Raw genomic sequence first — 26123 nt, 5'->3', positions numbered from 1 at the left:
TGCTGAAGTATGGTGGTATAAAAGTGTTACAGTGGCTCTGCACTGCATATTTCAAAAGTCCTGGCCAGACGGACGAATTCCCGATGATTGGAGTAGAGCTCTAATAGTACCCATATATAAAAAGGGAAATAAAACTGAATGTGAGAATTAGAGGCATATCCATTCCGAGTGTTATTGGCAAGATCTATGCAAGTATACTTGAGAAACTGTTGAGAAGAATTGTGGAAGAAATGCTTGGTGAAGAACAAGCTGGATTCAGGCCAAATAAAGGCTGTCAGGATCAGATCTTTACTTTACGACAAATAGTTGAGAAATCATGGGAATATAACAAAGATCTGTATTTAAGTTTTGTCGATCTGGAGAAGGCATATGACAAGGTGCCAAGAGAGAAGCTATTCAATACGCTACAGTTATATGGTGTCGATGGGGCATTATATCAAGCAATACTTAGTCTTTATTTGAATTGTAAGTCAGCAGTTTGAATTGAAGGAAATACAGGAAGATGGTTTAATGTTAAATCTGGTGTGAGGAGACAAGGATGTACATTATCCCCTCTGTTATTCATTATCTATATGGATCACATTATGAAGGAAAGTGGTATTAAACATGATATCAAAACTGGAGATGTTAATGTCAGCTCTTTGCTTTATGCAGATGGTGTTATACTTCTAAATAAATCTGCTACAAGTCTGTAAGATTCTCTGATTAAATTGAATAACTGTTGTAATAGATATGGTATAAAGGTGAGCATTAAAAAGACAATGAAAATAGGCAGAATCATTGAAAATGTCAACTGTGTTGTGAATGGAGAACCTGTGGAACAAGTAAAACATTTCAGCTACTTAGGCACGATTTTTACTGAAGATGGTAAATTAAATATAGAAATAGACAACAGAATCAGCAAAGCTGGTATGGTAGGAAGTCAATTGAATAAATTCATATGGAATAAGAGAGAAATTAGTCGGAACACTAAATTAGCGGTATACAAGACAGTGTTCAAACCAGTTTTAACTTATGGATCTGCGAGCTGGGTCAGAAGTAAAACACTTGACCAAAGACTAGAGACTGCAGATATGAGAGTCCTGAGAAAGATTAGAGGAATGTACAGATGGCATCAATGGCAATATCATATTAAAAACGAGGATATTAGGAAAGAACTTGACATTGTCAGCATCCAGGAATGCATTAGCAGAGCTAATCTCGGGTGGTATTGGCACTTAAATAGAATGGGAGAGAAAAGGTTAGCAAAACAAGTGTTCTCTGCCAGGTTGGCAGGAAAACGACCCAGAGGAAGACCAAGATATAGGTGGATTGATACGGTACAAAGTGCCTTAGACGATAGAAATATAAGATCTGATTATGTTGGGGTCTTGACAATTAACAGACTGATTTGGAGGAAAATTGTAGATAGGAAGTTAGTAATGATGTAATTTTTTCATGTAGTACTATCATATCCTATACATCCCTTGAGGGTACATGGCAGGAATTTGATGATGATGATGAATATGGAAGATTTATCGAGCTTCTTCAAGATATGAACAACATGTTCTGAAATGCCTTTAATGTAAGGAATGGAGATTCTATGCAAGTCATCCCTGCTAATAGAGATAAGAGAAAAGCAGTCGATAATTTTGTCCAGATTTGGGATTGTATATTATTTTTATAATATACAATCCGAAATTCTCAATTATTCTGAATGATTGTATACTATCATTGAGAATAGCCATTTCATTGATTGTAGAAATTTTTTTTCTGAAATAGTTCATATGAATACCAGATATGTGCTTTAGAATGAAATTTAATAATACCATACTTTTTTTTAATTATGTTTATTCTTTCTCACTCACTTACTTACACACACACATGTGCATGCACTTAATTTGATCATAATAGTATCATTTTTTACCTGGCTGTCTTGTGACTGCACACAAGGAGAGATTCCATTCTTCGTGCACCTTCATTATTGTTTGATTTTTAATTTCCAACTGCAATACATTGAAGGTTGTTTATGATACTTGAAATTAAAATATTGATACTTGAAATTAAAATTATATACTTGGTTTAATTCTTTATCCAAGTGTTAGCAAACAAAGTTTGCACCTGAAGTATTTTCAAGACTGGGGCAACTTGTATATAGAAGTTAAGCATAATGCATAGCACACATGTATTATGCATAGCATTATACATGTGTGCATGGAATATGTGCTTTGCATTATGGGATACTAAGGCAAGTGCTGTGAAATCATTAACTTCTATATACAAGTTGGAAAAACTTCTAACAGTTATCTCTAATCCAGAGTATTTTAATAATAAGTTTATGATACTTGTACCAAAATATCTGTACTTTAATCGATTTTAGTTAAGTAAATATTGATCTGCGATTACATGCAGTGCTATTCCGATGTATTCATTGTATCACTTTTACTTAGTTGGAAAGGAATTTGATATTATTAATATTCAAGAATGCATAAGAAAGCTAATCTAAGTTTGTGTAGAAATGAAAAGAAAAAGTGTTTGATTAGAAGAAGCTCAGGGAAATAGTGGTTGATGTAGTGGCTTCTTTAGAAGACACAGGTATAAGATAGAGACCTAGCAAATTCATGGTAGGAAAGTTGAAAGTTTTCTATTAATAATTTAAAGACTGCTAAACTGTTTTTAACTCCATATTGTTAAATGTTGCCTACTCAAAATTCTATCAGGAAGTCCGGCATAATGACATACACTTTTTAAATTTACTTTGTATTTATAATATGTAAAGCTGTTTGTATATGTGATACAGAAATATTCAGAAATGTACCTATTTCAGAGATGCAGTTAGTGACCTAGCTCTGCACTACTTAGCTAAAACAAAGATCATGGTGATAAAAGACATTGAAAGAGAGGACATTGAGTTTGTATGTAAAGTAAGTATCACGAGTTTCCTCTTTTTTTTTTTTTCCCCTTAACATAAATAAAACTACGAATTGCATGTTTTACAAATTTCTCTTTAAAAAAAAAATCAGAATAATTTCAGACTTCTAATGTCGCACTTTTTACTGACGATAGTTTTATGTTCATTTATGCAGACGGTAACTTATCTACCTTCTTGCAGGAACAGGAAAATTTATATACTCCATGAACTGATAGAGGAGGAAGCTGATCTTCATTTGAATGGATAAAGGTAGCAAGTTTTAGGTGGGGCTTAAACACAGTGTAGAGGTTGTATTTCTTTAAGGATCTAACTATTTTTTCAGATGTATCCTTAGTGTAGGGGATGGTGATGGCATTCTGAAATCCTTCTGAAGAGATGCTTGCAATTTTCTGTATACAGTGAAGGAGAGGTTACTGATCAGAAGATGTGCAACTAAAATGTCTAGGAGGAGTAGACTATTGTTATTAGTTTCCTTTTCCATCGTGAACCGGATTCATTCATTTTTTTCTGGATGCAGACTATTGAGGTGACAGGAATCTAATGTTTTTTGGCCATGAGGCTAAATAGAGAATACATCATCTCCACATCTTAGGCAGATAGAAGGTTTGGAAGAAGACTGAGTCTGTGGGTCATTTTTAAAAATTTTCTATGTAAAAATTGGCATGTGGAGGTGAGAGGGGGGTTATAGCAGTTACCTCTTTGTGTAAATTTTGTTCTTCCAAGAAAAATATCCAGAATGGATGGCAAAGGAAAAGCAGAAGGAAAAACGATTTTTAAGAGTGTTAAGGTACCATTCAAGGGAGAATATTGGTAAACAGTGAGGTGATGTCAAAGCCAACCAATATATGTGTATTATTTAAAGTTAGATTTTCAACAGAAGTTTTAAAATGGGTAGTTTTTTAATATAAGATGTAGTATGATCAGTTGGGAGTGAGGGGAGCTTAGATCATTCTTAATGTTCAATTCACAAAGCCAGAATCCTTTCCATTTTTTCCATAATTACTCATTGGAAAACTAGAAACTTGGGCATGATTGTTTAATTTTTGTAGTTTTGTTTCTAATAGTATGAAGTGTTGATTCACTAAGTGCAGTCACACTAATTTTATAATCCTTAATTCTTTCTCCTGTCATAGTGGTCTCGGTTGGGAATTGGATTTATGGATTTTTGGTAAAGCGTATATGGGGAGTGGGGACAGGAACCAAAGTTTTTTGCAATGTCAGGAGGCCAGGAAGATACTTTTTTAAGTAGGCTTTTTAACTTAAATATAAAGAGCTAATAAGCTTCATTTCGGAAATGAAAACATTACTTAAATTAAGGGGATATTAAATCCCACATAGTTTTAAAACCGAATAAGAAACTCAAAGATTGGAATCAGAGAGTTTCTTGCCGAATATAGTAAACTATAAAGTATCGGCGACACTAGCGTTAGCAAATGCAAGTGATCCTAGTACGTAGTACAATACTGGGCAGCTCGTTGCAAAGGTGGAGAAGTTCAGATCGCTATTCTTAGGTATTTTCCATAATGTAAAAACACATTTCCTAGGAAATGTATGCTGTTATTACATTATGGAGGGAGGTCACTACCCAGACCGGTTTCAGCCTTTTTTGAGGCTTCATCAGTGAGTAGCTAGACCTAATAATACCAAAGTGTATAGCAAAAAGAACTTATATACTCTGCGAACGAGTTATCCAAACAGGTGCAACCATTAAGTTACTTAAATATAATACCTAAGAATAGCGATCTGAACTTCTCCACCTTTGCAACGAGCTGCCCAGTATTGTACTACGTACTAGGATCACTTGCATTTGCTAACGCTAGTGTCGCCGATACTTTATAGTTTACTATATTCGGCAAGAAACTCTTTGATTCCAATCTTTGAGTTTCTTATTAGGTTTTAAAACTATGTGGGATTTAATATCCCCTTAATTTAAGTAATGTTTTCATTGCCGAAATGAAGCTTATTAGCTCTTTATATTTAAGTAACTTAATGGTTGCACCTGTTTGGATAACTCGTTCGCAGAGTATATAAGTTCTTTTCGCTATACACTTTGGTATTATTAGGTCTAGCTACTCACTGATGAAGCCTCAAAAAAGGCTTGAAACCGGTCTGGGTAGTGACCTCCCTCCATAATGTAATAACAGCATACATTTCCTAGGAAATGTGTTTTTACATTATGGAAAATACCTAAGAATAGCGATCTGAACTTCTCCACCTTTGCAATGAGCTACCCAGTTGTACTACGTACTAGGATCACTTGCATTTGCTAACGCTAGTGTCGCTGATACTTTATAGTTTACTATATTCGGCAAGAAACTCTCTGATTCCAATCTTTGAGTTTCTTATTCAGTTTTAAAACTATGTGGGATTTAATATCCCCTTAATTTAAGTAGGCTTTTTAATATTTTTACTTGCATTTTGGTGGGATCATGATCTAGTGGGATTTTTCTGTTTTCATAACATGTAGATAGAACCATTTTACAATTATATTCAGTGGCATTAAGCACTACCCTTATCCTTTGTTGTGAAAACCATATCTTTTTGTAGCTTTCTGAGAGAGCAGCAAGTTGGCCAGAAGATAGATTTCTTTTCCAGGCTAGGACTGGAAAATAATATTTGCAACATAAATCTGATGCTGTTGGCTATTTTGGCCTAAGCATTAAATGTTTTATCCTCAGAATCATCATTTGGGTAAAAATGGGAAAGCTTTTTTTATTTTAATGTTCACACAAAGCCACAATCCTTTCCATTTTTTCCCATAATTACTGGTTGGAATACTAGAAACTTGAGCTGCTTTCATATGCATGGCACTTGGACATGATTGTTTAATTTTTTAGTTTTGTATCTAATAGTATGAAGTGTCGCTTCACTCGCACTAATTTGATATCCTTCATTCTTTCTCCTGTCAAAGTTTTTCTAATTACTGAAAACTTTTCTTCTAAGGTAAGTCTTTCTTTTCTTTGAAGATTTCTTAGAAATCATGTTGGTAGGGTTTACTTAAAAAAAGAAAAAAAAACAAGAAAAAACTGCCAACTACAAAACAGATAAATTAAATATTTAATATATGACTTCTGTATTACTTCAACCTTGGTATCTCTCCTGGGTCTTGCTCCCACCGATGAGACCTCAATAAAGGTCGAAACTTGTCTGGGTAGTTGCCCCTTCCCATTATGCATTGTATTATACATGCCCAAAACAGGGGTGTGCTTTGCATTATAGGATACATACTAAGGCTAGTAATATGAAGTCATTAATCTCTATATACAAGTAGCTCAGATGTGCCACCCACGAAAGGTTATTTGCAAACCTATAATACATTTGTACCATGAGTGGGCTAAGGATTTTTTTATTTATTTTTATCAACTTTATATATATTTTTTTGTAGTTTTTTTAAATTTATTTTTTACATGGAACTTTTTCAGGTCACTTCATGCCTCTAATAAGTGGGGTGGTGGTCTCATGCCAGGCAATGAAATTCATCTCCCACCTAAAGCCAACGGCCAACATCCATCCATGTCTGCAGCATGATTTGAACCCACAGCCATTGGTTAGAGAATGGATATGCTAACCACTAGGCTAACCATGCTAGCAAAATCATTTAAATATCATCTAGGGACAATTTAATTGTTCCTTACAATCTTTTAAAAACGAATTGTCAAAAAAAAAAGAGCTCCAACATGAAGCATAAAATGAATACATATAACTTATAGTCTTTCATACTTGAACTTGCTGCGGCGTATTACTGTGGCTTTCTTCCATCTTATTCTGTGGCGAGTATCCAGAGCGTGGTCTGCAAGCCCAGAGTGGCTGTACTGGTGAAATCGGATGTAATCCTTGTGTTCTGAGATTCTGATATTTGCTGTCCTGCCTGTTTGGCCAAAGTAGGACAGTTTACAGCTGCAAGGGACCTGGTATACACCAGGTAGGTCTAGGGGAAGTGGTTGGTCTTTGGTGGAGCGGATAAGGGATGCCAGTTTTCTATGTGGTCTGTAACAAGTGGTCAGATTTTATTGATTGATTTGATAAAACACCAGGTAAGGAGGTGGCAAGTTATCCTTTGTAGGTAGTGGGAAAGAAAATTTTCCATGCTAGTTCGAAAGTAGCATAGATTGTATATACGAAGAATTTGTGCTATTTTTTTCAGAAATCCCTTTAAAGTCCTTTTAACATCAGATTTTAGTCTGGTTGTAGGATGATAATTATTAATTATTTTCTGAATGGTGGTTTAATTATACCCATTAGATGTCAACATGATTCTTATTTTATTGAATTCTTCTAATACGAGGTGGTATCAAAAAGTTTCGAGCCTAGCTCTGTTTACGAGAAATTACTTTATTTATCTACGTTTACACACTATCGCCTTCAAAATAGTCCCCTTGCATAGCAATACAGCGCTTCCAGCATTCCTGCCACTTCTGGAATGTGTCCTGGAAGTCTTCTTTTTGAAGCGTGTCAAGCATCTGTGATTTGCGCTGGATCTCCACAATGGTATCAAAATGGCGACCTTTGCGCTGGATCTTCGGGAAGAGAGCGCTAAGTCTGCAGGAGCCAAATCTTTTGAGTAGAGTGGGTGCAGAAGTGAGATCATGTTGTTTCCGGCGAGAAACTCACGTGTGAGGAGAGCTCGGTGACAGGGTGCATTGTCATTGTGTAGCATCCAGTTTTTCACGTGCCACAGATCCAGTTGCTTTCGCCAAATGTCCTTCCTCAGACGCCTTTAAACCTGACAGTAGACCTCGCTATTAACGGTCTGGCCCCTGGGGACAAATTCTCGATGCACAATGCTGCGAATGTCAAAAAAGACAGAGAGCATGCACTTGGTTGAGCTGTGGACCTGCCTCGCCTTTTTCGGTCGTGGAGGTGATGGGCACTGTGAAGACTGTTGCTTCGTCTTAGGGTTATACCCATACACCCAAGTTTCGTCACTGGTAATGATCCACGACATGAAGGATGGGTCATCCACAACACGCTGACGGAGTTCTTGGCAGACTTCGACGTGGTGTTCCTTCTGCTCCTGGGTCAGCAGCATGGGGACGAACTTGGCAGCAACACAGCGCATGTTCAAATCACATGTGAGGATTGCCTGGACTGTTCCATATGACACACCAACATTGGCAGCAATGTTGTGGAGTGTTCTCCGACGATCCTCATGCACAAGTTGCCGAATGGTTTCGACATTTTCAGAGATTGAGCTCATTGAAGGTCTTCCTGATCTCTCATCATCTTCCAGTGATGTTCTTCTGCTCTTGAAGTGCACATGTGACTCAAAACACCTCGAACAACTCATTGCAGCATCGCCGTAAACTTGCTGAATCATGTCACACGTCTCTGTGGCAGATTTGCCCAGTTTCACGCAGAATTTCACGTTCGCTATTTGTTCTAACTTTCTGTCGATGATGAAATCGCAGACGTGGTTACTTACATTGCCAAAATAGCACCAGTTGCACAGCTCCCAATTACACAGGATGGTGTCTTTTGGCATACTGACTTATGAAGGTCAGTGCTCCCTGTGACTGTGCATGCAACCTTGTGCTGCCATCTGTTGGCGTGTTACAAAACTAGTCTCGAAACTTTTTGATACCACCTCGTAGAAGGGAATCCAAAGAGTTAACTATTAGACCTCTGTCATCAAGACTATTGAACAAGAGAATTCTGGAAGTAAAGGACACCATGGATGCAAGGAAAGGCTAAAGGTTTAAGTAAGCCTGAGAAGTGGGATCTGATCTTACCAAGAACTGTGTATTAAAAGTAATTAGCACAGGTATGTATATACAGTTACACCCCGAGTTACGTAAGTAATGTGTTCCATAAACCTTTATGTAAGTCGAATTTGTAAATTACATACATACAATAAAATGTTCAGTGGCTACTCATTCTGCTGTCTTACATTAATTTTTTTGCCATTAATCAGATATTTTCCATTTTTAATATTTTTTCATATTTGTGGTGATTAAAAAAAAACATTGTATTTGAATAACATACATACTGTAAATATGAAAGTATGAAAAATGCATAATATAAAAGAATATAAAAACAAACTGAAATATTCACTTTTCAAATAAAAAAATGTCTTGTGACTGCTAAGCTGGCTGTTCTAAGGAGTGCTGTTTCCAGGAAGTTTTACCCCTTTTGATGTTGAAGGCTGGGTCGTCTGAGTTATCTTGACTTTGTTGTAATCGGCATATGACAAACATGTCTAGAGTAGATTGTGTGGTCACACGTTTCTTGTCCTCGTAGATGGCCTTGTAGCTAGACATCAGAATAGATACAGCGGCTAACATTTTTGACCCGCTCAGTGTTCAGATCCAACAATTTCTCCATCTCCGATATCGGGCCCAGCCTCTTCTTGGTAATAATTGTGCCATTCAACGCTACCGCACCTTTCGCGCTTTCAACAATGTGAACTTTATCCTTCATTATTGTATTCACTGTCAAAATAGATCGCTTTATTTCCTGATCTATTGTTGATAGAATTTTTCTGCCTTCATACATAAGAATTATTTTCAGTTTTTCTTCTAAAGTAATTGCAGACCTTTGTTTTTTAGATATATTGCCAGCGCATTCGATTTTGTGTTTGCATTCCATTTTAAGGGTATAAAAACAACGAAACTAGCAGTGATAACAAGTGACTGAGCTAACCGCTCGAGGCATCTGCCACTGTACTACAATAAGGCTGTCAAAGATGCACCTGCACAAAGCCGCAAACATGTTCATACTCGCTAGTAGATTTATTATAACTGCAAATTTACGTAAGTTGCATGTTATGTAACTCAGGGTGTAATTGTGTGTGTGTATATTAATAGATTAAATAACTATGAGCCGAGAGTTAAAAATAGAAACATTATTTTAATTAAGTATACTGCACGTCAAGTTTTGTCTTAAGTTTCTTCAGATTTATTACAAGAGGGAACTGTGAAATGATGTCGGTTGCGGCATTGTAAAATAATGTTAATTATTTAATATTTAATTAACTATGCTAACTTAACTTTTATTTTACTTTATTCTGCTTCACTAAGTTAGGACTATAAACTTCTTTAGCACAAACTTCTCAAGGTTAGGCTTAAGTTTGCTTAATCTATACCTCACAATGTTAATTTTCACCATGACTAATTTCTGTCCCCCCCCCCCCCCTTCTCTGCCGTTAGATAGACCTCGTGTAGTAATCTTATCTAATATAAGCAGTTCCTAAACACTCACGCAATATCAATTAGAAAATTGATATTTTTTTTATTGACTGCGCTATCTAATTGACTTTCTAATGCTTGAAAGTTAGGGTGAGAAGAAAGCAGGAATTAATCAATATGTCTACACAATTTCTTTATATGCAAGCTGTGGTTAGTCATATCTTACTATGCCCGCAGGTTCGCTAATTTTTTTGAGATAGTGCATTGGCTAAGGAATAAAACCAGGTAATTACAAAATAAAAAAAATTTGTTTTTGATCTAGAGCAATAGATACAGAGCACACGATAATTACTGAGAATTTCACTCAAAAGTTTTTTTACACACAAAAAAATTCATTTCTAGCAACAGAATGTACAGTGCGTTCACTACAAAAGGAAACTCATTATACATTAACATAAAGATGTCTCCTATGACACAACTATGCACATGTGCACTTATAAGCTAATATAATTCTTCCTATCGCATTTAAGCTTACAAGTTAACATTATTCTTCCTATAAGGATTGTAACAAAATTTTCTTCCAGCCACATACAGTACTTATTTAGCACTATTCCCGATGTTAACACATACACTCACTTAAACTAAACATGCTTATCAACACATAATCTTCCCTCACTTATAACCAAGTTACTGCCTGTTTACAAATAATATCTTGCAATCACACATGATTTTGAGGTACATTCTTTTAGCAAAATACAATTAAATTATTGCTTACTTGCAACTATCACAAGTGGAAAGTTTAATTAGCTCACAGCAAACTATATCGAGACTGGAGTGTCTTTCTTCTGGTCAGTCTTCATACTGTGGTGGTGATTTCCCATAGAATTTTCCTCTGTTGAACTTGCTGGAGTTCTACTGTAGCTACCTGGAGCCTAGAGAGGGGACTGGCAACAGAAAAACATGAGGCGTCGGTGGCAGGAAAAACAAGCCTCATGGACGAAAGGAAGGAACCATGAGGAAGTCGAAAGTAAAAATCTTAAAAAGTCCTGAGCCAAGTGCCATATTCGCCTTTATGCAGATTTTCAGCCCTTTGTTCTCAATGATGAACTTACCGGAATTAGCCAGTAGCGAAAATGATGTCAATGCTGGTTTTTCGAACATGCAATCTTTGGATGGTACTTATCGGCGTTAATCTGGCTTAATTCCTACTAAGCTTTACTAAGAGGTCAAATGTATGTACATTCTTACAGCAAATTTTATAACATCTTATTTAGTACATTTTTCTTTCATAATTACAAATAAAAAACTGGAAAGTCTATAGCGAAAAATTTATGAAGTTTAATTTCTCTCCATTTCCAGCTATCCCTGAAATTGTACTACCTTAACTGACTCAAAATTATTCTTGACAAGAAAGTATATTTTCTTTTTTATCCTTTACTCAAGTGTGAGCAAACAAAATTTGCAAATGAAGCAACTTCATAACTATATCAAAGCAGATGATTTCATGGACAAAAACACATTTTTTCCATGAAGCCATCTGCAGTATATATGTCCAGTATGAAGAAGTATGAAGGCTGTGCATTTTGGGATACTAAGAGCAATTTGATGTGAAACCACCATCCTTCATATATAAGTAGCCTAGTCATGAAGTTACTTCACATGTAACCATTTGTTTGCACATGCTTAAGTAAAGAATAAAAACAAGAATGTAATATCTTGTTAGATATAATTTTACTTTGTAATCACTCTTTCAGTAATTGCTCTTATACAACAGAACTACTTTTCCCCTCACTCAGAATGTCTTCTGGCCTAGTTGGATGCAGATTCGAATCCCGCTGTAGGCATGGATATTTGTGATTATCTTACCTTGTGTGCTGCTATAACTTTTGATGTGGTGATATGACCATTGCTGTCGCTGTCCTTGCACCATTAAAAACAATAAAAGTTATCATCAGAATGTCTTTACAGTGTAGTTGGAATAATAGCATAACATGTGCCCTGTTGAAAGACCTCAATTTGAATCCTGTCTGGGATGCAGAGAATGTTAGGATTTTTCATTTGAAGGAAGGGTTAGTTAGTCTGACAGTTTTTTATCCCAAAGCTCAGGTTTTACCTCCACACGCACGCACACACACACACATAGGCCTCAGAAGTGAAAATGCGTCAACAGGCTGATGGGATATAGCATACTAGGCGCTGTCTCTGTTTATATAAATCTTTATCTTCAACTCATATTTTTTTCTTCTCTCATTAATCAATCTGTTGTCTCTTTCTTTTGTTCATTTTAGGACACACATTATCAGTTCAATAAAGTTTAATTTTATCATGTAAAATTTTAATTTTAGTTTTCCAAGAATTGCTTTTATATATTTAATTATTTTATTTATTTATAAATAAAGTAAAAATATAAAAATGTATAAATTTTATATATATATATATATATATATATATATATATATATATATTTTTTAGAGTTTAGCTTGTCGACCCGTAGCAAGTTTGGATCACTTTCTTCCAGAACATCTGGGTAGTGCTGAATTGGTGGAGGAGGTCCAGACTGGAGATAGTAAATTCATCAAGGTATATATATATACTGGTTATCATTAATAAAAAAAAAAAAAAAAAAAAAAAAAATGAAATTTTCCTTAAAAGTTCATGTGGATTTCACGTAGCTTTACAAACAGTTCTTGACAAAAGTGTACCACATATCAATATTTGCACACAATGTAAGGAAACACTACTTTCTGCAACAGAGATAAACATAATGTATTGCAGGTGATAGCATGTTCTGTGAGTCCGTTTGTTCTGAATGAAAATGTGAGTCCAGTTGTTCTGATTTATATATATATTATGATGAATAGCAAAAAGCAAGATAAATGAAAGGTGTGTAGGGAAATTCATGGAGGAAGCCTATTCTCAGTTTGCATAAAATAGTTTTTGGAATGCATCTGAATGTTCAGAGTTCTAGGGGTCTTGATGATATACTCTGAGATTTTTTTAACACAGTTAACCTCTTTCTTAAGCAGTTGAAGATAGACCATATATATTCAACCACATTACCGTTCTTTGACTCTGGACATTCAAGTTGCATTCTGTTCTTTCTGAAAACTTAAAAAAAAAAAATTACAGCAAATTATGCTGCTCTGTTGTTTATGTTTGGATGGCAATTGTAGAAAGTACCTAAGGACTGCCCGAAGTGCACTTTCTCAGCTGTGAAGCTTAGTGGCAGAAGTAAAATGCTATGGAGATATTTATTCTGATGATAATTCTAGTTGCTGTGCCTAGAATGATGAATACCAGTGGATATGAAATACTTGTTGATTATGTGATGCTTCCTACACTAAGTTTTACAGAACCACGTCTCTTTCAACATGACATGTAACCTGTTATACTGCGGTATTATGATATAGTTGAGGAAAATGTGAAAAACTTGACTCTTCACAGAGTCCTAATCTTAACCAAATAAAAGATGTTAGGAATAAACTCCAATGTCAGGTGTGAGCCAGACTAGTGCATCCATGATAGATAGATTGCTGAAGGATTAGTGATCAAAAAATACTTCTCATAGTATCACATATTGAGAAACACCATGCTTCAAGGGATGGAAACTGTGATAGTCCAAGGAGGACTTCTTGGACTATCACAGTTCTTGGCATGTGAGCGTGTGTGTGTACACCCACATGCCAAGAACTGGTTTCAGCTACCTGCAGTCAACCCCAGTCTGAAAATATTAAATGGAAAATTCCAGAAATAAACAACTCATAAGTTTTAAATTGCGTTCCATTCTGAGTAGTGTGATTAAATCTCACGCTTTCCCACCTGGAATTTGAATCATCCCTTTGTCCAGTGTATCCACATTGTACTGTATGTGCTCCTGTTGGTCACTTAGTAGCCATCTCAGTTATCAGACTGACTGTCTTAGTATCACTGTGCTTGTGCTCATTATTAAGTAAAATAACCCTTATTTTACTTAATAATTGCCCCAAAGCACAAGATAGTGATGCTGGCAATTCGAATATGCCAAAGAGATGCCATAAAGTGCTTCCTTTAAGTGAAAAGTTGAAAGTTTTTGACTTCACAAGGAAAGGAAAAAAAATTGTATGCTGAGGTTGCTAAGATTTACAGTAGGAATGAGTCTTCTATCCATGAAATTGTGAAGAAGGAAAAAAGAAACATGCTAGTTTTGCTGTTGCACTTCAAACAAAAGTTATGGCCACAGTGCGTAATAAGTGCTTAGTTAAGATGGAAAAGGCATTAAATTTGCATTAACACTAAAAAAGGCATTAACACTATTGGATGGAAAACATGAACAGAAAACGTGTTTCAATTGATGGTAATATGCTGTGCAAGAAAGCATTGAGTCTGTACGAGGACTTCAAGATTTTCCTGAAACCAGTAATGCCAAACCATTTACTTCAAATAAGGGATGGTTATGCAGATTCAGGAATAAGTTTGTACAGAAAAATATAGAAATTATGGGATAGGCTATGTCTGCCTATGAAGAAACTACTTCTACATTTCTGGTAGAGTTGAAGAAGTTGATTAAAGAGAAAGGATACCATCCAAAGCAAGTCTTCGACTGTGATGAAACTGGGTATGTTCTGGAAGAAGATGCCCAATAGAACCTACATTCATAAAAATGCAAAGGAGACACCAGAGCATAAAACATGGAAGGACATATTAACTTTGGTATCATATGATAAAGCCAGGTGTAGTGTAACAGAGTGAAGAACCCACACACTCTCAAAAACAAAAATTATCTGCCCATGTTCTGGGAATATAATCAGAAAGTGTGGGTGACAGCCATTTTGTTTATGGAATGGTTACACCAATGCTTCATCCTAGAAGTGAAAAAATACTTGGAAGAAGGAGGAGGATTGGAATTTAAAGTCCTATTAATAATAGACAATGCACCTGGCCATCCTGGATCTGTTTGCTATAAAAATTAAATGTCGAGGTTGTATATTTATCTCCAAATACAATCTTGTTGTTTCATCCTGCTGACCAGGGCATCATTCAGTTTGTAAAGGCTACATACACCTGTCTGGTATTTCATTGCATTCAATCAGCCATTGATGCAGACCCTGATCTGGACATAATGCAGTGCTTGAAATCATTCACTATTGTTGATGTAATGACGTGCATCAAAGTTGCAATGAATGAATGAATTAAAGCCAGAAACTGTAAATGCCTGCTGAAGAACTTATGGAGTGAAGTCATGAATGATTTTAAAAGCTTCCTGGGGATCGATGGAGAAGTTAGGAAGTAATTCATGCAGCAATACAAGTTGGTGGTGAAGGATTTGCTGACATGCTTGATGAAGAAGTGGAAGAACATATTGAAGGCCATTGAGAAGTGTTAACAAATGAGAAATTGGAAGAACTTGTTGAATCATCTACAGAGGAAGAGAACGATGAAGAAGAAGAAACTGAAGCAGAACCAGCAATGTGGCAGTTATTGAAATTTGCCAAAGTGTTTTTAAATTGCACAGACATCAATGGACAAAATTATGGAATATGATTCTTAGATGGAAAGCAGCATTAAAGTCACCTGTATGATCACCAAAGGATTAGAACCTCTGAAGCAACACTTTGATGAGTTAAAAAGAAAGAGACAGCAGCTTCCCATTGCAGTGTTCTTCCAAAAGATTTCGGTGCAAAAAAAAAAAAAACACTTCAATTATTGAGGATCTCTAACCATCGACATTGTCATGGTTTGATAATCCTCCTTCTAATGTATCATAATAAGCTCAATAGTGGAACTATTAAGAATCTCCACCATTGACATCGTCTGCTCCTGACATCCAACCATAGACATCGTCATAGCTTGATAATCCTCCTTCTGACAATATGTCAAACGACCAATAATAGTCTATTAAACTTTATCATAGGTATCTATCTATCTATATGTTCACTGGGCATCTAAGGATGCTGTATGGTCACTCCGATGCTCAGTGATGTGCCACACCAGGCCTCACCATATACTCCTGTTGTTTGCTTTTCTGGAGACCTCAACTCTCTGAAGATCAGTCACTCCACACACCATCCATCCATCCATCTCATTAATAGTCTACCCTTCCTCTTTTTCCAGGAACTTTACCTTCTATTACTATTCTAAGAAGTCCCCCTTCCATCCTTTCTATGTGTCCAAAATATTTTAACTTCTGTCAATATCCTTAAGGAGCCTTAAAGTTCTGCTGATCTTTTCTAACACCTGTACACCTTTCAGTATATGATATCCTCAACAGCCTTCTGTAATACCACATCTCAAAAGCAGCTATCATTTTCCTATCTGACTTCTTTAGGTTCCAAATCTCACATCCATAAGTTACTGTTGGAAAAACAACTGCATCCAAAATCCTCAACTTGGTTCCCATGGAGATAGATCCATTCTTCCAGATTTTAGACAGGTCTCTGGCTGTTGTTTTAGCCATTCCTAACCTTTTCCTGACGTATTCTGAACAGCAATTCTTCACATTAATAATGGATCCCAGGTACTCAAACTTGCTGACTTCCTCAATTCTTTCTCCATTAAGGTACACTTGTTTCTCAAGAGCATCCCTGTTTGTATTTCCTTTGAGAACCATAATCTTTGTCTTGCTAGGATTGAGTTGAAGTCCTCTGTTATTACTGATCTTGTTAACTTTGTCAAGAATTAGTCCTAGTTCTTCCATGTCATTATGAAGGAGTACTGTGTCATCAGCAAACTTCAGATGACTGATCTACCTCCTATCTTAATTCCTGTCTTGAGCTCATCCAATGCTTCATGCATGATGTCCTCTGCATATATACTAAACAAGTGAGGAGAAAGTAAACATCATTGCCTAACTCCTTTTCCAATTTGAAACCAGTCAGTCAATCCGGTTCTTACCATGGCTCCCTGTACAAGTTGGCTATCAACCTGATAGTGTGTTGAGGAAAAACCCATTTTTTTCATTACTTCCCACAGTTTCACATGCTGAACACAGTCAAAAGCTTTAGAGTGATCCTTTAGGGCAAAGGATCTGATCTCTGATGCCCTTACCTTTCCTAAAATCTGCTTGCATCTCTGCTTCAACTTTGGCCTCAGTCCCATTTAGCATGATCTTCAATAAAATTTTTACTTGCATAAGATATTAAACTATTGGTTCTATAGTTCTTGCTCGCTTTCATATCATCTTTCTAATGTAGTGGTATGAAAACCGACTTCTTCCAGTCTCTAGGCCATGATCATTGTAATCAATCTCTGAAATGTTCTTATCCCCCCATCCCCTGTGGCATTAATTAACTCTGCTTGGATTTCATCTGCACCTGGGGCCTTATTGCTGTTAAGCTGCTGCTTAACTGCTCTTTCAACTTCATGCCTAAGTGGAGGAGGTTCCAAATCAAAATTTTCCTGGTGAGAGGGCTGCACATTTTCTTTATCTACTCTGCTGTTCAGTTCCTCACAGTATTCTTTTCATCTGTTTTTGATTTCCAACTCTTCTGTTAGTAATGCTCCATTCCTGTCTTTGATGACATTCAATTTAGGCTTAAATTTGCACTTTAAGTCATGAACTAAATAAAATATCCTTTTATAATTGTGCTTCCTCATCTGGAACTCTATCTCTTCACATTTATTAGTATAGAACTTTTCCTTGTCCTGATTGATGGCGTTTCTGACTTCTCTATGTAATCGCTTGTATTCTTCAATCCCTGTGTCTCTTTGTTTTTCCAACTGCCTTCTTTTGATTAGTTCCCATGTTGAATCTGATATCCATGGGTCTCTTGGTCTTCTTATTGGGCCAAGATACTTCTTCGCTGTATCCTGTATTATCACCTTTACTCCTTCCCAAAGCATTTCTGCTGAGTTCTCCTCATTGGTCTCCAAAAAATCATCCAACCGAGTTGATGTTTCTTCTGTGGATCCACTAGGAATTACTCTAACATCCAATTAGTGGGATGTGCCTGACCTGGAAGTTTTCAGAGTCTTAGTCTTACTTTGGTTCTTACTAGCTGATGGTCTGTACCACAATCTGCTCCAGGACAAGTATTCACATCAGAGATGCTTGTCTTCCACTGCTGGAGAGCCAGGATGTAATCAATCTGGTGCCTTGACCTATCAATGTTAGATGTCCAAGTATAGGTCTGTTGTGGATGTTCTGGAAGCAGGTATTGGTAATAACTAATCTGTTAGCATGGGCAAATTGCAACAGTTTTTCACCACAGGTGTTACGTTCACCCAGACTAAACATGCCACATTCAGGCCTGATTCTCATACTCTTTCCCACTTTTGCATTTAGGTCCTCTAAGAAGTAAAGTGTCTCTCTCCTTGGTAGGCAGTCCAAAACAGTTTGTAAGTTTTCATAGAATTCCTCACTCTTCTTCAGTCCTATCTGTGTGGGGTGCATAAACTACCACAATCGATACATTGGTAGGCTGAGCCTTAAGTCTAATAGAAAGTATCCTATCATTAATGCGTTATAACCAAGAAGGCTTCTTGCCTGAGCTGTCTTCAGTATCACAACTATCCCATGATGTTTTGAGTCACCACCTGGGTAAATAATTGGCTTACCATCCTGTCTTTTGAAGTGACCTTCTCCATTCCATCTGGTCTGTAATTCCCAGGATGTCAGTTTTATACCTAACCATCCATCTCTTTACAGACAATCTCAAGAGTACCCATCTGTAGACCCCCGAACATTCCATGTGCCTATGTAAAATTCCCTTCTAAGATTAATCTTATACCTTCTGTGTTGCTCATTCACAGTATCACTGACTTTTGATGGAGACTAATATACTTCTCGAACAGGATCCTCTGCCTAAGTCCTGAACGCAGCTCTGATTATTCTGCGTGACAACCGATGCAGCATGAGATGTGTTATAAAGCACAACTATATTAGCATTTTGGAGTGAAGTCACTGCAAGAAGAAAGTGGTAGGGTTGCAGAGGCCCTTTCCACATAAGATGAGACGAAATAGCAAATAGGAAAGATTCACCCCTAGCCCTCAAATACTCTAATAGCATTGGAGGAAAGGAGCAAGAAGGAAAGAAAAAAAAGGGGAGGGACCAGTCTACAGATAATATAGCAGGTGTATATGTGAAGTAAGGCATGGTTCAGCATCAGATATCTCGGGTTTGCCATGCTTGCACTCACTAAAGTGAGCCCTTGAGGCTTCGGTATCTATGTATAGGAAAATAACACAGTATCCATGATATAGGCATCCACTGGCGGTCTTGGAATGTATTCATTGCAGATTGGGGGGAAGGGGACTACTGTAATTCAAGCCCATGTGCAACTGACACATTCCTTCTTCCACATATTTTCTACATAGTTTCCTCTCAGACAGAAGTTGACAAGATTAGAATGATTATTCTGCCTATTTTAATGCCACTAGGAATGTTTTTGAAACATTCAGCTTTCATTTCACTTACAGTTAAGCCTTCCATTTATTTTTATTATTTAATTCTGCTACAGTAGTTTCTCTCTATTAAGACTTATGTTAGCAGTACTGGAAGTATTCTTTTTTGAGATATTGCAGTGGTTTTTATGCCATTATAGGTTACAGGAGTTGCTAATCCAGGTAAAACAGTAACAATACTTCTACGTGGGTCTAATAAGCTTGTCCTTGAAGAAGCAGAACGATCATTACATGATGCACTTTGTGTTATTCGTTGTCTGGTGAAAAAGAGGTAATTTTAATAAAATATTGTTTATTACTTTACTATTATATTAATTATGCTGATCTTTCTGGAAAATAAAGGTCCATAAATGATTAGCTTTTAATGGGGCAGGGGATGCATTTTTGAGATGGCTTGTATATGAGCTCATCATTTAATCCTAACAGAGTATAGTGCGAGTTTTCTGAATCATATATGGAATCAACATGTCCTTAGATATCATTTAGTTTCCATGATAAATGAATTGTCCACTTGTCAAATGAGTTAAGTAAAAAGATAAAGTAGAAAAATTCATACTTGAGAGTTTACTTTAAGTTTGTGTAACTACACTCATCATAGCTGAAGTTTTTTTGTTATGAAAAATGATTAATATTATAATCAGGTGATCAAAAATTACTGTCTGTAGTATAGAACTAAATTTATGCAATTTAATTTAAAAATAAAAAAACCTAGCTTTTTCAGAGTTAATGTTTTGAGATAAAAATGATGTAGGTAGCTACCATCTCCTATGGATGCTATACAGTAGTCTCCCCACTTTTTGCTGTTTTGCTCTTTTATCCCTTTGGAATATAACTATGATCCTTATACTCACCATGTTTTACTGAAATTCCATGCTCTTCTTCTCTCAATCAACTTTTGTTTATAGAAGTCATGCATAGTGCATCTCTTAGAAATTGTGTGCTGTGCATCTCTTATACTTGTGCTTATAATACAGTATTCATACTTAAATTTGTGATTATAATGGTACTGTTACACCCTGATAACCAAGAATGTAAAAATTTCAGTTACCACGGTGTAACAAGAAAATAAAAATATAAAATCCTATGTAAGTAGCTAATACAAAATATTTAAAGTCAGAAAATATGCTTGCATCCAAGTAAAATAAATATAGCAGAAATTGTTTGTTAACTAAATAATGAAAAAGGGAATCTTATTACAAAAGAGGATATTAAAAAGATAAGTAAGGCAAAGAAGATTAGAGATAAGAATTTGTATGTGAGAGGCTAGTTTAACACTTGAAAAGAGGAGATTAAAATATTCAAGTAAATTCAAAAAGGGTGATTAATTTAGCATAGAGGCTAGCTTAAAACAAATGACGATTGCTCAAGGTGAACTCCCAAAGTGAGACGTCGTCACGTGCAAGGAACCGTAGCATGTTTTGGACAGAAAAACATGGCTTTAATTGGTGAGTGAGATCGACTCCAGTGGGGGGAGGGAGAAAAGAAATTGAAGAAGGTGCCGATAGGGGCCATGCAGATAAAAAGGTTAGCCCCCCCCACACACACACAAGGCTTTTTTTTTTCCTCAGAGTTTCTTCACGAAATTTTCATATAGGTAACATGGGTTTTCCTGAGTGACGGCGTAGTTGTTATCTCCGTCCGACGCAACAAGGAAACAAAGTGTGCGGGAATTCGATCCCATATTCCTATTGCAAGAGACGAGGAACGCCGTATAATTACAAGAAGGAAAAAATTGTCTATGTATCTCATCATCCAGTACTCGTATCGAGGGAAAGAAAATCCATACAGAAGTCCGTGCCTACGTGATGAGTTCCATAGTGATAGAAGATCCTGTGTGTGTCCTTAATTCAAGCACGAAAGGTATAGATCGTGAAAACCAGGGGTTCGTCCTAGAAAGGTACTCTAAAATCTTGTATCAATTGAAATCGCATATAGTTGCAATCATTGTTAATTACTGGACAGTCGAAGATATACTAGGACTTTAGTACAAATCAGAGTAGAATGGGAGTAAACTAGTTTATATTATTTGATAAGCATTCATGTGCTAGAGATTTATGTATGCGCATGGTATCTCATATGACAGTGTCTTAAAGGTCAAATGTATGTATGGGTATAGCGAAAGGATAGTTTAACTTATATTGTTTTGTTTTGTAAGTTAGATATGGTAAACTGAAAATAAACATTACTGTCCATGGTATTATAACAATATAGAGCATTCTGACTAGTATAGGGTTAAGTAAAGTGTTAATTTGTTCCAGGATTATATGTGTATATTTATATGTATAAAGCCTGTCATGATGGCATAATTGCAAATTCCCATATAGCATTTTGCCCTAATACTTGTATTTTGCTTGTGTAATTTTGTAATTTTTATTCTTAGTATTGAATTGTGTTTTATATAATAGAAATTGAATTTGAGATTTTAAATAAGCTTTTGTTCACTAATAATACAGTTGTCTGAAATTGCTGCCTAATGCACCATTTGAAAAATGTACGAACCTAATCACGCAGGAAATTAATGTGTTAAGTTATGAGATAAAGGGTCACGACTGCTTAATAGTTTCACACTCAGACATATTTTTGTATTTTGCTCCTTGTTTTCGAATTATATATCTTAAACTAAATGTCCTGAAAGGCGTAGTATAATATTAGGGTCACTAAGGGGAGAAAAAGCTTAAATATTTGAATTTTGTAATATCTCGTGCATAGTTAAGTTTTGATTAAAGAAAATATAGAGATTCACTTGAAAGGAGAAAAGGAAAGTTTAATAATGTTAATAGGGACACAACAGCACCTTAGTGTAGTGATAAAGCTAAAAGAAGCCATAAGCTTCTCAGTATTCAAGAAATGCTAGAACTAATCAAACAGTGAAGAAGGCATGTGCATAACTGATATAAGCCATAGGCTAGTGCACCTCACAGAACAGTTGGTACAATTAAGAGTAAAGCTGAAGTGTTAGAGGAAATTAAAACTGCTATGCCAGTGCATACTAAATTAATTTTACTGTACTTTTGTATATCTTAGTGTGTTATTTAGCTTTCGCATGTATTCTCAAATGATATATAGTGCATTATTTATGTTTTTCACCACCTGAGTTGAAGTCCTCTGCTATTACTGATCTTGTTAACTTTGTCAAGAATTAGTCCTAGTTCTTCCATGTCATTACAGAGGAGTACTGTATCATCAGCAAACCTGAGATCACGGATCTACCTCCTATCTTAATTCCTGTCTTGAGCTCATTCAATGTGCTTCATGCATGATGTCCTCCACATATACTAAACAAGTGAGAAGAAAGTAAACCTCATTGCCTAACTCCCTTTTCAATTTGAAGCCAGTCAGTCAACCCGGTTCTTACCATGGCTTCTTGCTCCCTTTACAAGTTGGCTGTCAACCAACAATATGATTGGTTGAGAAAAACCCATTTTTTTTCATTACAGCACAGTTTCACATGCTGAACACAGTCAAAAGCTTTAGAGTGGTCTAAGAAACACATTACCAGAGGGAGTCTGAATTCTTTATTTTTCTATGATCTGTCTTAAGGCAAAGGATCTGATTTCTGGTGTCCTTACCTTTCCTAAAACCTGCTTGCTCCTTGAGCATCTCTGCCTCAACTTTGGCCTCAATCCCATTTAGCATACAAATTTGCAAGCTAAATAAAGGCTAGGTTCTACTTTTTGCTGATTTCCAGTTTTCATCAGTGCTCTGGTCTCCAACCTGGTGAATAAATGGTGGGGGGGGGGTTGCTTGTACTAATCAACCCCAACCTACTGGCTCCTAGTGCTAAGCAACATCCCACTTCCACATCTCTGCAGATAACTTTTTTCTACATGAATACAGCAAAACATGAAAATCCAAGATCTCCCAATCCACGAAGACGTCTCATCCTTAGAAATAAATAGGCTAAAGTCAAGGCCCCCCCCCAAAAAAAGTCTTAGTGTAACACTTAGTGGACCCAGCACAGATGCCTTTGGGTTTTGACCTATCTCAGAAAACTTAGTCTGCCCTTAACAGAATCTGCACCAGTCATGGCAGATGTGCAGACCACCTTTACAAATGAGGCATGATTGCCTCATCCAGGTTCGACTGTGGATCTGGCAGACCATTAGTCATATTACAGTAGAATGTGTCCAAATGCATACAATGGAAACCTGTCTGACTTCATCCACACTACACCAAGTGCAGTTGACTGGATAATTAACCTAGACATACAGTTGTGGTCTATTCTTGAGTGGCTCTTTTATGACTGTATTATGTATTATTATATTACATATGCATATTAAGTATTATGTTTATATATATTAAGGATTATTGTAATATAACTTTTCATATGTGAGCCATATGCTAATACCAAGCCACACTTCATACTGGCTATCAACTTACTAAGCATCACTTTTACTTGCAAATTAGTGACATTGGTGGAAGGTGGAGAATGGCTACTACCGTTAAAGTTATTTGACTTTGTTTACTTTATCAGTGTGAAATATGCTAATATATAAGCTGATTCCTAGAATAGCCCTTTACTTTTGAAGCAGAATCTTTTTAGAGAAAGTTTTCCCTCCATCTTATTGTATGGTTTGTCAGTTCATTTTGTTCGTATCAATTTATAATTATATAATTTTGGTTGTTCACTCCATTTAGCCACAGGTCTACCAGATAATCAATAATAAGGGAATTTGCACTGGCAGTATTTAAACTAGAATTATATAATTATGAATCAAGTTCCTTGAGGAGAGTGCAAAGCTTTGTATACCTCAAGTGAAATGAGAAGCCAAGTTCAAGAGACTTGGTTGGGAAATTCTGTCTCATTCCCCAAGTCATCTCACCATCTAATTGTCATCTTAATTAGTCATTACTAGACAATCATATCCACAACTACTAATGTGGACATTGAATGACTTTTTCACTTATTTTCTGTGGTGATAGCGGATTGTAATTGCTGTTGTGGCAGTATTTTTCTGAATCTTTTATAGCCAGCTTTCACAGCAACAAACTTGGGAGACTAAAAGAATACCATTAAACTGGAAGTTTTTGCTATAACGAATTTACTTTAACTAAGAGGCTTTGGCTAGTACCTTTTGGTATATCATCATAGGGTTGACAGTAATATTGTTTGCTAGAGTTAGACTGCATAATTAGTTCCTATTTATCTTCCCTCCCCCTCTTTTTTACAGTCATTAGCTATTTTGTCATTATCAGCCTTTTCCATTTCCAGTTCACTTGCCATAGTTTTTGAAGCTACTAGTTTTTGAATATGTTAGCTGTCAAAGATTAATCAAATATATTTTTAGTTGCTGATTTGATATCAGTGATTTATCATCAGGAGTGCTGTTTTTTCCTGTTTCCCTGTTGAAGTTGTTTTGTTTGGAGTAAACAGTAGTCATCCAATAATGAAAGATCATTTCAACTGTTTCTTGTTCTGCATTCCTTATTGACTAAAATATGGTCATTCTCATTCTTGTTTTATGTTCATACTTAGTGAATAGCATCCATGCTCTTAATAGAGTAACATTTCCGTTATTCTACTGACAGCGAGCCTATAACTGAAGCTCTTCTCTGTAGCATTGGAAGCCTTATTACTCTATTATTTGACTTATTGGTTATAATAATTTATTTCTCAGATGGTTATGTTGGATTTTAGCTTGAATTTCATTCATTTTTTATCTTTTAATTTGTTAAACTTTAATTAGTATTGCTTTGTACAATACTTGCAATAATAAGATCAATATCTGTAGTCTGTAGCTCATTTGGTAATAAGAAGAGTGTCCCTTGGAAAGTATCGTGTATGTGTGCAAGTAATGGTATTATGTAAATGGAAAAAGATATTGAACCATTTGGAGAACAAAGCACTCAACACTGCTACAAACTTTTAGTATGGCTCCACTAGATAATGTGTCTAGCCATATGGACCAGATACAATACTTGGAAAGGAATCAACAGACATCCCCATGGGCAAAGTGCATTGTGGCATGTAACGAGTCTCATAGAATAAATTGTGCCCAAGTCATTGCAACTATGTCCAAGTGAAATGGCTGCGAGAAGGGAAACAGTGCTTGAAAGAGGCATTGTGATAGGATGTTGCAGACCTATCTGTTCAGAAAACTGTTGACAAATTGAGCCATCCAAGGTCAACAGTCAGTGATACCATACTCAGTGGAAGCACAGGGAGTCAACAGCAAGTGCTACCTGCAGCGAATGACCCATCACACTCACTGAACATGATTGTAGAGTGCTATGAAGGATAATATGTAAAAACTACCATTCGTCAGCCTACACATTGAATGCAGAGTTCCGAGCATTGTCTGGAACAAGAATCTGCACCAAAGCATTCGGAACCAAGGCTCACAACATGGGTTTCCACGGTAGGACTTCAATTACGTTGTTTTCAGTGGTGCAAAAAATGTACAGTGGGATGTGGAAGCTTGGAAAACTGTGTTGTGGAGCAATGACTCGCTCTATACCTTCTACCGAACAGATGGATTTTTGTGTGTGGCAGATACCCAGTGAACATATCTTACCAGAGTGCATAACACCAACTATGAAATTCAGAGGTAGCAGTGTGATGGTATGATCCTATTTTTCCTGGTTCGGCCTTGTACCTCTGTTTATGGTGCCACAAACACTAAACTGTGAGAGGTATCTGAACATTCTAGACAATGGAATGCTTCCTATTTTGTGGCAATTTCTATAGAACCAACTATTATCTCTTTCA

The 26123-nt window shown here is 36.3% G+C and overlaps 1 protein-coding gene across 1 annotated transcript in view; it reads left to right on the top strand.

Annotated features, from left to right (window-relative positions):
* Window positions 1-26123, top strand: part of CCT4 (chaperonin containing TCP1 subunit 4) — a 137089-nt gene that overhangs the window by 68968 nt on the left and 41998 nt on the right. Inside the window, exons 9-11 of the mRNA XM_090406863.1 lie at window positions 2807-2903; window positions 12508-12615; window positions 19555-19685. Coding sequence (XP_090262989.1) covers window positions 2807-2903; window positions 12508-12615; window positions 19555-19685 — 336 coding nt within the window. The remainder of the gene's footprint in view (window positions 1-2806; window positions 2904-12507; window positions 12616-19554; window positions 19686-26123) is intronic.

The sequence above is a fragment of the Typopeltis vanoorti genome, chromosome 17 (genome assembly GCF_054136105.1).
Source record: "Typopeltis vanoorti isolate ZY-2024b chromosome 17, IOZ_Tvanoo_1.0, whole genome shotgun sequence".
In the NCBI taxonomy this organism is placed as follows: Eukaryota; Metazoa; Arthropoda; class Arachnida; order Uropygi; family Thelyphonidae; genus Typopeltis; species Typopeltis vanoorti.
The sequence above is the reverse complement of the archived record's forward strand: the minus strand, read 5'-3'. Positions and strand labels throughout refer to the sequence as shown.